Here is a 15,493-nt window from a genome sequence, read left to right on the forward strand (position 1 = left end):
GGAAGACCTGAAACTTTTCTGCTATTGTGGCAGGATTAGATTTGCAACAAGATGAAATGCATACACATTATCATTTCTGAAAGGGTAAAGAAAGATAAACTCTTTTCAAATTTCAAACATGGAATCACCTGATTTTTGCAAAATGTTAACTTTCAAAACATAATAACAAAATAGTTACAAATGCAGTGTTACTATAAAAATACTGTATTTCCAAAGGAAATCTTTGCCATTCGAGAGCATATTAAACTGTGTGTCAAATGATAGTGTAAAACCAAAAAAAATGGGGTGTATTTTAAGAAAAATGATTTAATTTATACTGCATATGATATTACAAACACTGCTAATGTAAACAGAAAATAAACCACCTTTTCCTTGCCATTGTAGAACAAGAACAGGGATACAACCAAAAATGGAAAATCAGAACGTGCAGAAAAAACAGTGTGGTAAGGGCAAATCTAATGGCAAATCTTCCAAGTGTTTAAAATACACAATATCTGCTGTTACTGTTGCAAATAATTAGGAAATAAGTCTTTTTATTATACCCAAGAGACTAAGAAACAGATTTGCAAAGTGGTTTACCTACCTAGAGTTGTATGTAGGTGCCCAGAAAATGCTTTGTGTTAGCTTACTAACCTGACAACTTATTAAAGATTCTAGATGGTGTGGTGATTAAGTCTACAGTAACTAAATACCATATAGCAAGCCTTGCTTTGTTTGATTCTTTCTCTATTCACTCTGTAGATTTTCATTTGCATTTTCACTCTGAATATTTTTATGGTTCTAGATTATTAACTTAAATACGCTTAATGTATTATACCTTGCAGTTGTGACTTCAATATTCAGTAATTTACATCACATTTACTAACAGTTACTGATAGTTAAAGGCCAGAAATATTAAAAGGGAGCTGTTACTTTAGCAAAGGAATCATGCTCAAATAACATACTATGGAGAAAGAATATTTTTATGTTAAGTATGTTTGTCATTTATAGATGGATAGAAGTAGTGTAGCTCTGTTTTGCTCACTGTATTTTTTTTCTTTAAAAAGTGTATACGTACTACATTTTTGGTCAAATTTATTGTAATACTAAATGGATCAGTATAAAGAAAATATAACAATTTGCATGAAGTTTTTTTGTGTTTGCTCTTAGATATGAAAACAGATCTGAACTTACTGCTTGAATGCCTTAAATATCAGATGGACTGCCCTGCATCTCAGAAAGAGGCTTTGATCACTATTTATTCAATTTGTCAACAAAACAGTAAGAAGCATTTTTCATTAGAAGCAACGCAATTTTATGATCACAATAAATGCTAAGAATCTGGTTGTCACTGTAAAAAATATCTAAAGGATGTAAGGCTTGAGAAGTTATAGAATCTTGGACCATTTTCATTTTACAGAGAAACAAAAGCAAAAGTTTAATTTTTGTTCATTTTGTCTGTTGTAGGTGAAGCAAGTGAATATTTTCGAGAAATTGGTGGTTTGATGTTTATAAATGATCTTGCAAAGTCAAGTGTTCATTGCATAGTGAAGGAAGCGGCTTTGTTTACCTTAGGAATTATAATAGAGAGTAATGGTAATGATAAGTAATATTATTTGTCAGTTATGAGACAGTTATGATCCCATGATATTGCTTGTGCTTTGTCTCTGTTACTTTTTTGGTCTCAAAAAAATCAGATTACAAGATTACTGCCCATGACTTGAGCTGATAAAGTTGCTACCATTTCACTTGTCTGTCCCCAGATTTGGAGAAATACCTTGTTGATTGGTGCAGACAGCATGTCTGTATGATACCTGTCAGCTGCACCACTCTTCCTCAGCAAGCATTCAGTGACTCGTAGATTGTTCCAAAGTTTGCCAAGGTCCTGAGTGCATTAAAACTAACTACGGGAGGAAGCCCTCAGTCACTTTATAGCGGTGTTCTGTCTCCACTCACCACATACTGGATGCAACTGAGACTGTAGTTACTGTATTACAAAAATAATTTAGGATTTTGAATGGCTTGCTTTAGGACTTAATGGTTTTTATTTTCTGGTTTCAGTTTATTGTCAACAAACCTTGTGTACTTCTGCATTGTTTGAAGACCTCATTTTATTTTTAGTTAATAAGGATTCTGGTGTGAACTTGAAAAGAATGTCTGTCTATGTCATCTTAGTACTGGTTTCAAATAATAGTAAGTTGCGGTTTTTTTCTGTTTTATAACTCCTTTTTTTTTTCTATCTGCCAATCTGCAGTACAGACATTTGTAACATTCAGTAACTAATGTTTTGGTAAATTTGATTTATAAAGATGGATGGTTGATGTAACTGAACCTGAAGTGCGTAAGTAGATCGTTGCTTACTGGGATTTCCTTAAATAGCAGAAAGTGTTGTAGTCCAAAAACTGAAATCATAGTTAAGAAAAAAAAATGCAAACCAGTAGTTTCTGACAACGTATAGAAAAAAATAGACATAGAAAGAAATGGAGCATTTTTGCCAAATTGTTGCTGTGATTTTTGTTTTGTGTTTGTGGGCCATATATGCTTAGGAAATGGAAATAGAATGCACATATGTAAATTAAATGTGACATTAAGAATTTTGTCACAAGTTGCATGTGTCTTCGGAGTCTTGTATATGTTCTTTCTTAGAAAGTGGGCAAACCTATGTCAGAGATACAGGCTGCATTGGTCTTCTGCTACAGTTATTCAGGTAAACAAACAGTTGCAATTCAAACAGAAAAATTATAGACTATTTGAGACTTATATTTGCTTGCCGGTTTGGGACTGGTTTGCATTGTTCTTAACAGAACAACTCTTTCCACATCTGAGATGAATCTGTCAGATGAAAATACTAATCAGTGCTATCAGCTGTGGTCTTCAGTCTGCAGTACTCTCTGTGCCTGTGTTAACAATCCTCAGAATGGTAAGTGTTGCTGTTAAAATTGTGGAGAAAGTTTAAAGTATTTTTCCAAGGTGACAACAGTTAGTTTTCATTTTTACTGTTCAACTGAAATTTCAGATTTTGATTTGGGTTTATTTGTTTTTATTTTTCCAGAAGATAATCAAAATATTTGCTGTTCAGTCTTTCCGTATGCCAAAGAGTGGCTCGAAAGTTGCACAGAACCTGAGATAGTTCGTCCTATTTGTTCATTTGTTGGTCTCACAGTTGCAAATAACTGTAAGTGCAGCTCAAGCTTTAAATAGTTTTTCTTTTCCGAAAGTAAAGTTAATTCAACTGTTAAATGTTTGATTTATTTTTGTCAATCTTTACAAATTATTTTGCTGTTCTTCCAGCTTTTACTCTGAAAACTAAATTCCACCATCTTTACTTGCGCTGCATTGTGCTTAAGTCCACAAATCGCTACAAATTGGCTGCATTTAGTAAAGTCAGTAAGAACTGTTTGGAAGCTATTTTGATTAGAAGTATTTTACAAATATAAGTCATTATTACATCTCTGAAAACCATAACTTAGGTAGAATTCAGGCATAATGTTTGCTGTTTGTATGCATATTTTAGGGCCATGTGTTTCCTGTAACTATTTTAAAAGGCGATGACTAAATTTCTTGAGATTTATATATATCCAGCTTCATTTCTGTTGTATGGGTGGAAAGGTAATGATTAATACACGCACAGAAAAATTGTGATGACCTGAATTGATAAAATGCTAAAAAAATTTGAAACTTGTATTATTTAAGACACATTTTTCTTTTTTTTTTTCCCCACTAAGCATATGTGCAGAAATATTTTGTTTCTGTTGGAGGACTGGATACGTTAGCTAAAGTTCTCATCAAGCTGATGCGTGATTCCTGTATGAGTCACTCTAGCACAAAACTTGCAGTAGTAGTAACAAAGACTCTGGATGCCTGCATTGCTAACGACTGTGAGTGAAAAGCCTGCTACCATTTTTTACATATGGTAATTTTAAAATGCAATTTTTAAAATCTCATTTTGGTAGAAAAGTGCTATGAGTGGATGCTAAAAGGCAATTAAGTTATATACATACCAGTTTATATTACAGATTTTTTAAAATTCAAACATGTCTATTCAGTTCATCTGAGATTGGTTGTTTTCCCTTTGTTGCTAAAATAAACATAGTGAAACTTAACCTATACTGAAAATGAAAAATAAGATCCCAGAGCTAGTGTTGTGTAAGTAGAGCTGAGAACTGGCTATGGCGGTCAGCTTGGATCCCGGAGTTAAGACTTGTGTTTCTGTATACCTATGTGTGAGCTAATAAGTTCTGGAAGCTCTAGTAACTGGGTTATGGAGCTGAGAATGTGATGTATCTGTATAATACATCTTCACCCTGATTTACTCTCTGGATAGTCCTGTCCTAATGAGCTCTTTGTATATTCCATCAGAAGATTTTGAGAAACCTGTGAGCTTGATGAGCCAGTGGTGCTGGCCATGATTATTTTATATGATGCTACTGCCATAAGCGCTCGCTACCAAAAGTTCAAAGAAGTTTAAAACTGTATACCTGCACTGGTTTTGAGCCTAGTTTCAGAGAAGTTGTATGTGACAGGGTTAGGTTTCAGCATGTAATTACTAGCAGTGGTGTTCCCAGTTCCAGTAAAAGATTGCCCTCTACCAGAAAATTTCTTGGCTCTTTTTGCGGCAGATAGTCCATGTGTCAAACCTTTTTCTACTCTTTCTTGCTCTGTTCTGGAGCTGATAAAGGATATGGAGAGACTCAGCAGAGGTCTACAAAACTTGCACGTTGCAAAGCCCTTGTTTATCTGATCTTCTACCACATCTCTATACAGCACAATCGGGGAGAAAGGGCAGTGTTGCATTTGGGGAGCAGCACAGGCAGAATTACTGCACTGGAAGGGATGTCACAATGTGAATTGTTAAAATGAGAGAGAAGGACTGTGCAGGTCCAAAGCTTGCAGAGGTCTGTAGAGTTCCCTTGAAAAACAGTGTTTTATGCTTGGATGATGCCTGCATTCTGTCTAGTTTATTTTTCTCCAAATTATTTTTAACATAATAGCTGCCATGGGTATTGTCTTGACAAAGTATCACACTGTGTCAGAGCTACTGAAGCTGCTGTCCAATGACACTCTGGATACAGGAGAAAAAATCAGTATTATTCTAACAATTGGACACTGTACTGAAGTTTGTGGTAAGATCTTTTTTTTAATTTTTCCTGTCAGTTTCTGCTAAGTTCTCGTACATTACTTCAATGATGTCATTTCATCAAGATGGGAACATGAGGGAAAGTTCTATTCACAGAATCACAGAATGTCAGGAATTGGAAAGGACCTTGAAAGCTCATCCGGTGCAATCCCCCCGCCAGAGCAGGAACACCCAGATGAGGTTACACAGGAAGGTGTCCAGGCGGGTTGGAATGTCTGCAGAGAAGGAGACTCCACAACCTCCCTGGGCAGCCTGGGCCAGTGTCTGTCACCCTCACTGAGAAGTTTCTTCTCAAATTTAAGTCGAACCTTTTGTGTTCCAGTTTGAACCCATTACCCCTTGTCCTGTCATTGGTTGTCACTGAGAAGAGCCTGGCCCCATCCTCCTGACACTCACCCTTTATATATTTGTAAACATTAATGAGATGTAATATTAATACTCAGAAAAAGATGTTTGCTATAATGTTTCCTTTTTAAATTTTAAAACCTGTTAACAGATAGCATCTTCAAGAGCTTAGAAGTAGTAGACTATTATGCAAGAATTCAGAGCTGGGCTTTGGTATCTCAGGGGAAAATTAATCCAGATCTGAAAACTGCTACAGTACATATACCAAATAAATCTTTTTGAACTCTGTTTTTAATGGCCTTTGATATATACAGCTTCTGTCCACTTTACATAGCTATTAATTTTTTAAAAAGCTATGTAACTTTATTGTTTTTGAAGTAGCATAACCAGAAGGTAACCCTGAAATGTTTTGCTAGGCTCCTCAGGGCTTTCCCAAGCATATGTGGTGAAAATATAACACTTTTTTTTCTTTACAATATCCTATTTTAGAAGAAAACCAGTGTGAACTGCTCCAGAACAATGGTCTTCCACTTATGATTCAGGTATTAACTGAGTCTCAGGATGAAGAACTAAACAAAGCTGCTACTTTTGTGCTGCAAAACTGCAAACAAATGAGTAAGCTTACTGCTTTAAAAATTACTGAGATTACTTCCATCTTTAAGTTCTGTTGACTTTTGAAATGATTTTACCTGTGATGGCTTTGTTATTCCGTGTACTCCAAGAGATGTTTGTATTCTGCAGAAAAGTTGTGTATTGGTCACCATGGACTGATTATGGGATTTAAGTAGAAAAAATAAAAGTAAAAATTAACAATGTTGCAATAATGCATTTGTGAATCCAATAAATTGAGGCCCAGTTCTTAAAAGCTTTCCCATCTATAAATCATATGCAAGATATTAACATTGTCATTTAAGACTTAGTTGGCACTCTATTCCTGGGTGTGTGCCGTTGTACATAGAGATGAAACCAGTAGATAATCAAACCCAAAATCACTATGAATACAATTATTTTGCAATATTAAAAAACCTTTATTTTTAAAGTAGAGTGTGTTTTGAAGTGTCTCGTTTGTTTGTTTTAATTAACAGTATAATACTACCAATGAAACAGAAAGACACCTTGTCCTTTAGTCTCTAAAGCATGAAAGGTATTATGCAATTGATAATTAGTAAAAAGCATGTATCTGTGTTTTTGTACTGGAAACTTAACTGAGAGTTTTGTTTAAGATTGGAGGTGTGTGGTGATTTTCACTGTCCATTAATATGGAGTTGTTTTTAAAAAAAGTAACCAGACCCACACTTGTAAGTGACCTGTAAAGTTAAGATTAAGTCCATGATAAAGTAACTTTTTAGAGCACAGCATCATTGTGTGAACAGCTTATAGTAACTACAGTTGCAAGCTCACCTCTTGTAACTGTAGTTTATATTAGAAGTGTATTAACATTTATATGTAAATTTCAATTAACAGTAATACAAAATTACTAAGAGGTTATATTTTGCATTAAATTATTTGGGCCATCCCTCAGCATGCTAAAATATAATAAATACTTGTTAGCATGTTAATTGGTAGAATTTGCAATATTAATTTTTATTTATATTCTATAAAGCTGAACAGTTGTCCCTGCAAATAAATGATAATTCATTAAACGTGGACAATGCAGAAGAGTTGGATGTGCAAGTCAGAAAAAGAAGTCTACAAGACTACTGGAAGAAAGCTAAAGAAATTTTACACAGAATACAGTTGATTGAAAAAGAGCATAATGAGGTGGGCCTATTTACTAAAGTAGGATCAAACTTAAGCAAATCTTTCTGGAGTTTAGGGAGAAATAGAAAGTAAACCCTTAAGATAATGTCAGTGTGAGCTAGGAAAGTGAGGAAAACATTGGATATGTGTGAAACTATGACCTGCAACTTTTACCATTACTGTGTATCATACAAAGTTACAAGTATGCAGGGCAATCAGAGAATGCAGGCATCTGTATTTCTATGAAGCATTTTAGTTTATTATAAACCCAGATTTTCTACAAAATTGAGATCACTTAGGTTGGAGAAACAAGAGTTGGATTTGGTTTTAATTTGCCAGTCATTTGAACCAATAATTTTACTATTTGTATGCATGAAATTCCCATTATTGTACAGCTGTGATGGGAAAGATGATAATGAACAAATGTGAATATAAACTGAAATAAAATTGTTTCCTGTTTTCCTTGTACTTAGTAACTCTGGGTGTGGAACAGCAAGTTTTTGAGTTATTTAGCTGGATCTAAGTTAATTAAATTTTTTCCTTTCTCTAAGTGCCTTGTATGGTAACAAATCCATTGCTTCATCCTGGAATCGTCATGTAGTAACCACCCCTGAACACCTTCAGCAGCATTGCTGTCTTGTTTGCTTTAGATCAGTGGGTTTTGAAGCTTCTCTGGAATTTGTTTTACCTTCAGAGTTAGACTGTTCTATTTTACTTAGTCTTGTTGCTAGATTTGTTTCCTATTTTTAAAGAGCTTGTGTAGTTGCTAACTAGTATTTTTTTGATACAGGAGAGAGTGCAAGGAAGAGTATTGGTAGACAGGTCTTCAGAAGCCAATACTGAAGCATCAAAATACTATGAAGTGAATCCTGCTGATCCAAAAATTTACATAGAAAGAACACATAAAAAAGTACATTGTCCACTGTTGACCTCTAGGTTGGATGATCATGTTCTTGCTCCATCTTCTCCACTGAAAAATGGAATAGTGAGCACTGTGGACCCAGTCAATGCTTCTACTAGACAAAATGAACAGAGTAATATACCACATTCACTTAATGAACTGCAAACAGGCATAGTACTTCAGAGGCACGGTATAAATGAAAAAACTGCTTGTGTCAAAAATCAGTCTGTTCCTCAAGTGAGGTAAGTATCTTACACCTAAGCAGAAATACCAAGTTGCTTTTCTTTAGTAATTTCCAAATGGAATGTTAGCCTTTCAAATTGTCTGTTACTAATTATGTGTTTCTCTGCTAGTGAAAAGGCATAGGCTTTCAGCGGCTCACTAGTGAGTATTCTGTAGAAGTGTTTTTGACAAAACAGATCAAAGATTGTGGGCATTGTAGTAATAAAAGCTTCTGATCTTTATCTCTGAATGGCGGGCTTCTGTCAGATTGTATAGAGAGCTGTGCTCTGACGCCTTCAACATAGTGTTGAAAAGCATCTGTAGTTTTTGCCTCAATTCTCACTGATTCAATGGATCAAGATTGGACCCACTTGTTTGCATGAAACCACAGAGACTTCTGTGGTATGCACTTACTAGGAAAACAGCACTTACGGAACTGCTCCACAAAAAAATTGAAATTTGAATGCCAACAAACTAAGGAAAACTCTCCGCCCACTTTTCTCCCCTCATGTTCGATTGCTTCCCTGCATGGGAAGAAAAAGAGTCTAGTTTAGTCATTTACTGTTCTTTTGCTCGTTGCTTTCACATGAATACTTATTTTCTTTTTTTTTTTCCCTGCTTATGACTGTCTTTCCTATTGATAAACAAAAAATTGATTATAGGCAACTTGCAAGAATAAATACAGATTCCATTATCTTGAGTTTATATCTGGACTATCCCTCAAGGCAGGCAATGAGAGAATATGAACAAAACTATGTTTCTCCTTTTTTTGAGCTCCACATTTTTATTGTGCTTTTTATGTGGCTGGCTGGATCCAGCTCCTCTGCAGTTTCCTTGCATGCTTTACATTGTAACTTTGCAACTACTGCAGAAATTATCAAAAGCCTAGGATATTTTCTGTGGTACATTCAGGTAAATTTTGCTTTGCTGCTGAATTTCACACAGCTTCTTTATTTGTTGTTCTGATCTCTGAAGCAGAAAACTGTTAAGGAACTAATTTGGAGTGGGGAGTGCTCTCCTTGCATATGTATTTGTGTGAAAACAGTGGTTACCAAAGCTCCTTGCTCCTGCAGCAGTTGGAGGTAGTCAAGGACACAGAAAAATGCATGATCACCATATCATAGGAGCATGTTGGTTGCAAAAATGTCAATCAGTATAAGAAAAAAAAAAAATCGGTTACCTTTGAGAACAATTGCTACATCCGGTGAAAGCTAAACTATTTTGAAGACTTTGTGAAGGTTTTAGGTGCGCTGAGTAATCCTTATGTGAACCAGGATTGCAAATGATTCTGGAAACCAGCATCCCCTGAAAGCACTGCATTCCAAATGCTGGCACAGATGTGCTGAAGAGCACAGCAGGGAATGCTCATCACAGATCTCTGGTAAACAGATTCCTATCACACAGTGATTACATGCTGGATACCAGGAGCCCAGTAGCTTGGGATAATCAAATTATTTTTTCGTATATTTTACATATTTAATGTGCTCCTTGTTTTGCCTTTGGAATGTGTGTAGTCATTCTACAGGTAAATGTATGTTATGAAGTTTGATTATTTTTTTTAAATTGTTCACATTTTGATCTTCCCAGCGAACACGCATTTAATCAACCAGCAGAGATTGCTAAAAATATGAAACAGACATGCACATCAGGTACAAATAGCTAAGCATGCTCCTTTCTTGAATAATTTTGTTCTTACTGAGATTTTAATTAGTTTTGTCTACTATTACAACTGCTTTTTATCCGATGTTATATATTATTAGATTATAGAGTACATTATGTCTAATATCCTTTATTTGCATTGGTTTGGAATTCTTTATCATATACAATTTTACTAGAAGAATAGTTATTCTGCTTCTCTTCTAAGACATATGTTAGCTTTCTTTTTTTTTTTTTTTTTTTTAGTTTAGCTATTCAAATGAATGAATAACAGACAGATGTTTTAAGTTTAGTCTGAATACAATCCGTACTGAACAGTGAAAGCCATTAATAAAAAATGTGTAAGGATGCTGGTTTTGTTCTGTACTTGTAAGACTGAGGATAGAGCCTACCTGTGAGAAGGACTTTGGCCTGGAGCTATTCCTGCATGTCGAACATGTGTTTAAGATAAAAGTTTTTCAGATTTGCATTGATCTTCTCCATCTGATATACTTATTTCAGAATTGGGATCTGTTCAATCAAGTTTAGTTTCCTGTTGATTTATAAAATTTATGCTTATTCATTAGGTTAATATTTACCAGAATGGTAGCTCTGCAGGTAACAAAGCTGATCTCTAGGTTGTACCTATTTATTTGGCGAATAAAGAATATTCCAGTACATCACATTTTTCAGCATCTGATTCCAAATAAGAATGAAGTCTATAGAACATAGTTAAGCAATTTAAGTTTATAGAGTTATTTTGCTGTGTTCAAATTGAAGTAATATGCTTTGGGAGAGTGATGAAAAAGTACTGAATTAAATGTAATTAATTTGGATTTACAAAAATGTAAATGTGATCCATTTAAATGGTATCCTGATGCATGATTGCCACGGCAAAAGACAGATTGCATTTTCTTTCTGGTTTCATTTCCTTCCTAATTTAGATCAGCATGCATTCTACCCAGAGATAACCAAGGAAGAAAAATCTACTTCAGCTACACCTGCATCCCATAAGATGGCAAATTTAAGGTGTTTAGGTAAATATTATCTTAGTTCTTTCTTTCCCGAGTCCATGAAAGGAGGCTTAATGAGACAGCAATGCAGTAAGTGAACTGACTTTACAGAAATTTTAAGACCTATGAGAAGTGTGACCTCTTTTGAGATGTGTATTTGCAAAACTGGAGGTCAAATTGTTGATCATAGCGAGCAAAAGAAAATGTTGGACTTTATGATAGGTGCTTTATCAGTCGTGCTTGAAATATCCTTTTTTTTTTTTTCCAGGTTGTACAGCAGGACTGCCCTTCAATAGCAGAACCTTTACCAAGGTGTTGCAAAGTTGTCCATACCAGTGTGACCATCACAAAGTCATTCAGGAAGCTGAAGAAAGATATAAAAAGGAACTTCGCAAACTGGCTGTTTGCAACAACAGTAGATATGCAACTTATGAGAGTAATTCTGATATTTTTTGTAGTTGTAACTATTGTTTTAAATTGCGTTTAAAATTCTGAACTTTATTTGATGTGAATCTGATTGTCCTGCTCTTGTAAATACACTCAATTTAATTTACTAATGATTTGTAGTAAATGAGATCAGAACTAGCCACTTTTGTTTTGAGGGTCTTGTGTATTTCTTTGCAGTAGTGATGTATCCTCATTGTAGGCTTTGATGAGGCTCTGTTCTGTTTACCAGAGTTAGTCAAGTACTATAATAATAGAAGGGAATATATTAAGTTGAAATAAATGTGAATGGATCTATGACATCATAACACGGTCATTTTATTCTAATATTGCATACTTGTGGATGTAAGAGCCTTATAATTCTTGATGAATTAAAAGCGCATCCTATATTTTTTCTGGTTTAAAGGAGGCATTTTGAAAAGTAAACAGATACTGCTTACTATCATTTGTACTGATGTCCATGTTATATTTTCCAGAAATAGTGCTGACCCCAGTGAAGAAAGAGAGACTGCATACAGAAATATCAACTTTTAGGAGCAAAAAGGATAGTTTCCAAAGTAAGGGCTCGGTTTGGAAAGTAATGCAAAAAGCCTTACTGTTTAAGAAGTTCTTTAGCAGGACTTTACCATGGGATGCTGTAGATAGGGAATTATGTTTGGGTTTTTTCCTGTGGATTCTGTGAAAAAATCTGTGTATTAATAGGCCAGAAAATGCATATTCTATAATCACAAAATTGTGTTATGCACATTACATCACAATGAAGTTATCTGGTGCTTTCTTTGTAGATACTACTTTGAATCCTGTCAGGGTTACTTCCATGCCATCTGGTATTTTTCAGTTTTGTGGCATTAATTTTTAAAATGGAGAGGTATAGTTGGGATCAGAAAACGGTACAGTTGCCTGTTCCTGGATTCAGCATCACTCTATTACACAGTTACAGCCATGTTATCCTATGATACTTGTTTCTGTTCCTCCTTGGAGCTCTGCTAAGGACTTGGGTGTCCGTGTGCTAAACAGCTAAAGGGTAAACCTTAACATATACAACAATACTAGAGCAAGTAACTGAAAACAGAAGATTAACTACAGGAGATCTGTCTACCTGTCCTGTATTATGTGGTGTTGAATAACATGTTATTAGCATCTTATTCTTAAGGTAGAGATGGAAAAGTGAATATAAGATCTGTCACTTTCTGCAGTGCCCTTTAGGAACTCTCTGAACCATCAGTTGCCCGTGAAATCTGGCATTCCTTATAATGCACAACAACTGTCCATTGGTAAATAGCAGAGTACATATCTTTTACAGTATTTTATTCTGTACTATGGCAAAAAAGTTAATGGTTATAATTTTTTTCTTACTCTGCATATATATATATATTTTACATAATTCACAAGGGATTTTCTTCAGAATATGGTGTCTGTGGGTACATCCTGGAGAGCTCCAACTACAGCCATACTTTACTACATTCATCAACTAGTAAAAGCTAGTAGATTTTTTTAAATTGTCTTTTCCCCTCCAGATTCAGAAATTAATTAATTTGGCTATTGTATCTATGGAGGTCTTCTCATTTTTTAAAAAAACAAACCAAAACAAACAGCTTTATTTAATCTCAAGAGCTCATTACACTAGTACATTACCTTTAGCAAGTAGACATTTTCTGAAGTAAACTGAATTTTCAAGTCTTTCATCCAAGACCAGATAGTAGTATGGCTCAAAAGATGGTTCTCTCTTAAATTTTAATTCCTAAAACACTACCTGTGTTTTGTGTGTGGTTTTTTATTTTTAGGAAAGATGCATAATATTTTATTCTTTGGGTTTCTTTAAGGTATTCTTTTGACTCCAATTAGAAAAGATAAATCTAATACTTCAAATAGAGATGAACATAGTAAAAATACTAAGCTGACTGACAACTATAACTTGATACCTACGTATAAAAAGTGTGAGTATTACCAGAAAATTAGTTCTTTAGTAAGTATAACTTAAAGATCAGGTTTTGCATTTAGGTCAGGGCATTTAGAAAAGCACCTGTGCTTGCTATTGGAGAGAAATGGCTGACAAGCTAAGTACCTGTGTTCTTGTACCTTCAGTCATAGTATTACTGATGTTTGAGTTAATTCCTGTTATTTGCCAGTTGCTTCCAATGCATAAATAATCCTCAAGTGTTAATGTCAATTATGAGAACAAGATTGAATGAAAATGAGGTACTACTAATAAAGCAATATTTACATATTCAAGTTCATTAGAAGAAATGTTCCTTTACAACACCATATTCAGTTTTACAGTAGATTTCAGTTAGTTTCGAGTAACTAAGAGGTTCCTTGTTCACAATTTCATAGCTTTCAAAAAAACCCAAGATGCTAACTTGAAGAGACAGAGAGTCAAAGAAATGTGCAACCAGGAATGTCAGCGCTTAAAAGAAAATTGCATATATTCACTTGACAAGGGTGAGGTTAGTTATGCAAAGCCTAATCATACACTCACATATTTATAAATGTCCAAATAACATCATGATGAATTGCATAAGTTCTTTTAAAGTCACCTTTAACAGGAGCCCAGTAGCAAAGTGAACCTTATTGAAAAGAGATTCTACTCCAGTCCTACTGATTTATCCCTGGAATGAGTTAAGTGTTTTTCAACTGACAGTCCTTTCTGAATAATGGCTATGGAGGTACGCTTTTTCCTGCACTTGTAACATTTGCGTAGTATAACAGAAACCTCAAGAAAAAACATACTAAAGGTATAAACTATGTAGGCACGACAGAAATGGTCATGGAAAAACACTGTATGTCAGTAAGCGGGTGACAGTGAAGAAATCTTGAAGAACCATTGTTATCTTGACAAAGCAATCATTTCTTCAGAATTACGTAAGATCGTAATATCAGTAATAATACGTTACTTCCAAATATGCAATAGCATTTGAATTTACATAATTTTTAATTGCAGAAAAATACATATTTGTGGAACAATGAAATGTGTTCCCTGGACATGAAGACAAGAACTTTACAAAAGAGAAGAACCCGAAAAGATTTCACAACTGAAGAAATTAACTATCTTTGTAGCGGAGTAAAAAAAATGGGTAATCACTGGAATTTAATTTTGTGGTCTTATCCATTTCAGAAAGGACGGACAAATGTTGATCTTGCCAAGAAATACTACAGGTTACAATTGCAAGTAATCCTAATTTTATTTTCTACTAATCATATATGTGGTCAGCTTGGTTTTCAGCTTTTGCCCCTGAACTGACTTGCAAAAAAAAGTCAGACCATCAGAATTTTCAACCCGTGGGATTGTACTTTGTGTCAGTTCAATGCCAGGCACGCTGAGCATTGGAATGGTCCCCGAGGTAATTCAGGTGGGCTTGTGCTTGGAGGGAGAACTAAGCTGGGAAAATATCAGAGAACCTTTGAATCTGCCAGTGCCACCTGACAGGGTACAAAGAGAATAGGGATTTCAGTTAAGGACCCTAAATTAATCCCTGTGTTTATCAGGAAGTTAGTATCTTCTCTGTTCGGTATCTTTTTTGATGATGATTTGTGAAAATTCTGGTGGTTTTCACCATGTTTAATGTGCACTCCTCACACAGCGATGCTCTGTGTGGATGGAGTGGGCAGCATTTCTGCTGTGCTTTGGAAATGAGTGGGAGTGTTTAGTGGCAAGCGATTTTCTACTAAAATGTTTTCTAAAATTGTGTAGTGTTTTGTGTCAACATTTGTCTCTTTTATCTCTATTTTACAGAGGCAAGAAAAAAACAAAGATAGTCAATAACATCTTTCAAGAGCATTTTGGATTTTGTTGCAGAATGTCAAAGAACAGCTTTATTAACCATGAGGTATTGGCACAACAGTACGAGCCCTGAGAGAATTTAGATTGGCTTGGACTCATGGTTTTCAGGGTAACATTTATGGCCCAGTTGTTATGCTCTGTACATTCCAATCACATGTAATTTGATAAGGTGGTGTTTGTTTTCTTTTTTTTTTTTTTAATAATGCTAGCATAGCTAAAAAAATCTTTATCAGTAAAATTTAATGTTCTTAGACATTTCATTTATGTAACATTCAGTTTGGCTTTATACCTTTGGT

At 34.8% G+C, this 15,493-nt stretch overlaps 1 protein-coding gene across 1 annotated transcript; it reads left to right on the forward strand.

Annotated features, from left to right (window-relative positions):
- Positions 1-409: 409 nt before the first annotated feature.
- On the forward strand, positions 410-15,261 carry TERB1 (telomere repeat binding bouquet formation protein 1; the record flags this gene model as incomplete). Its single annotated transcript, XM_082063021.1, has 20 exons — positions 410-443; positions 1,150-1,260; positions 1,447-1,575; positions 2,041-2,172; positions 2,626-2,686; positions 2,784-2,899; positions 3,032-3,154; positions 3,705-3,857; positions 4,971-5,102; positions 5,951-6,076; positions 7,065-7,222; positions 7,992-8,344; positions 9,599-9,705; positions 10,904-10,996; positions 11,241-11,408; positions 11,893-11,973; positions 13,240-13,353; positions 13,751-13,863; positions 14,376-14,585; positions 15,150-15,261. The coding sequence occupies 20 exons, from the start codon at positions 410-412 to the stop codon at positions 15,177-15,179; spliced, it is 2,544 nt and encodes an 847-aa protein (XP_081919147.1). The 3' UTR covers positions 15,180-15,261.
- Positions 15,262-15,493: the final 232 nt, after the last annotated feature.

The sequence above is a fragment of the Streptopelia decaocto genome (assembly GCF_964273445.1).
Source record: "Streptopelia decaocto genome assembly, chromosome: 11".
In the NCBI taxonomy this organism is placed as follows: domain Eukaryota; kingdom Metazoa; phylum Chordata; class Aves; order Columbiformes; family Columbidae; genus Streptopelia; species Streptopelia decaocto.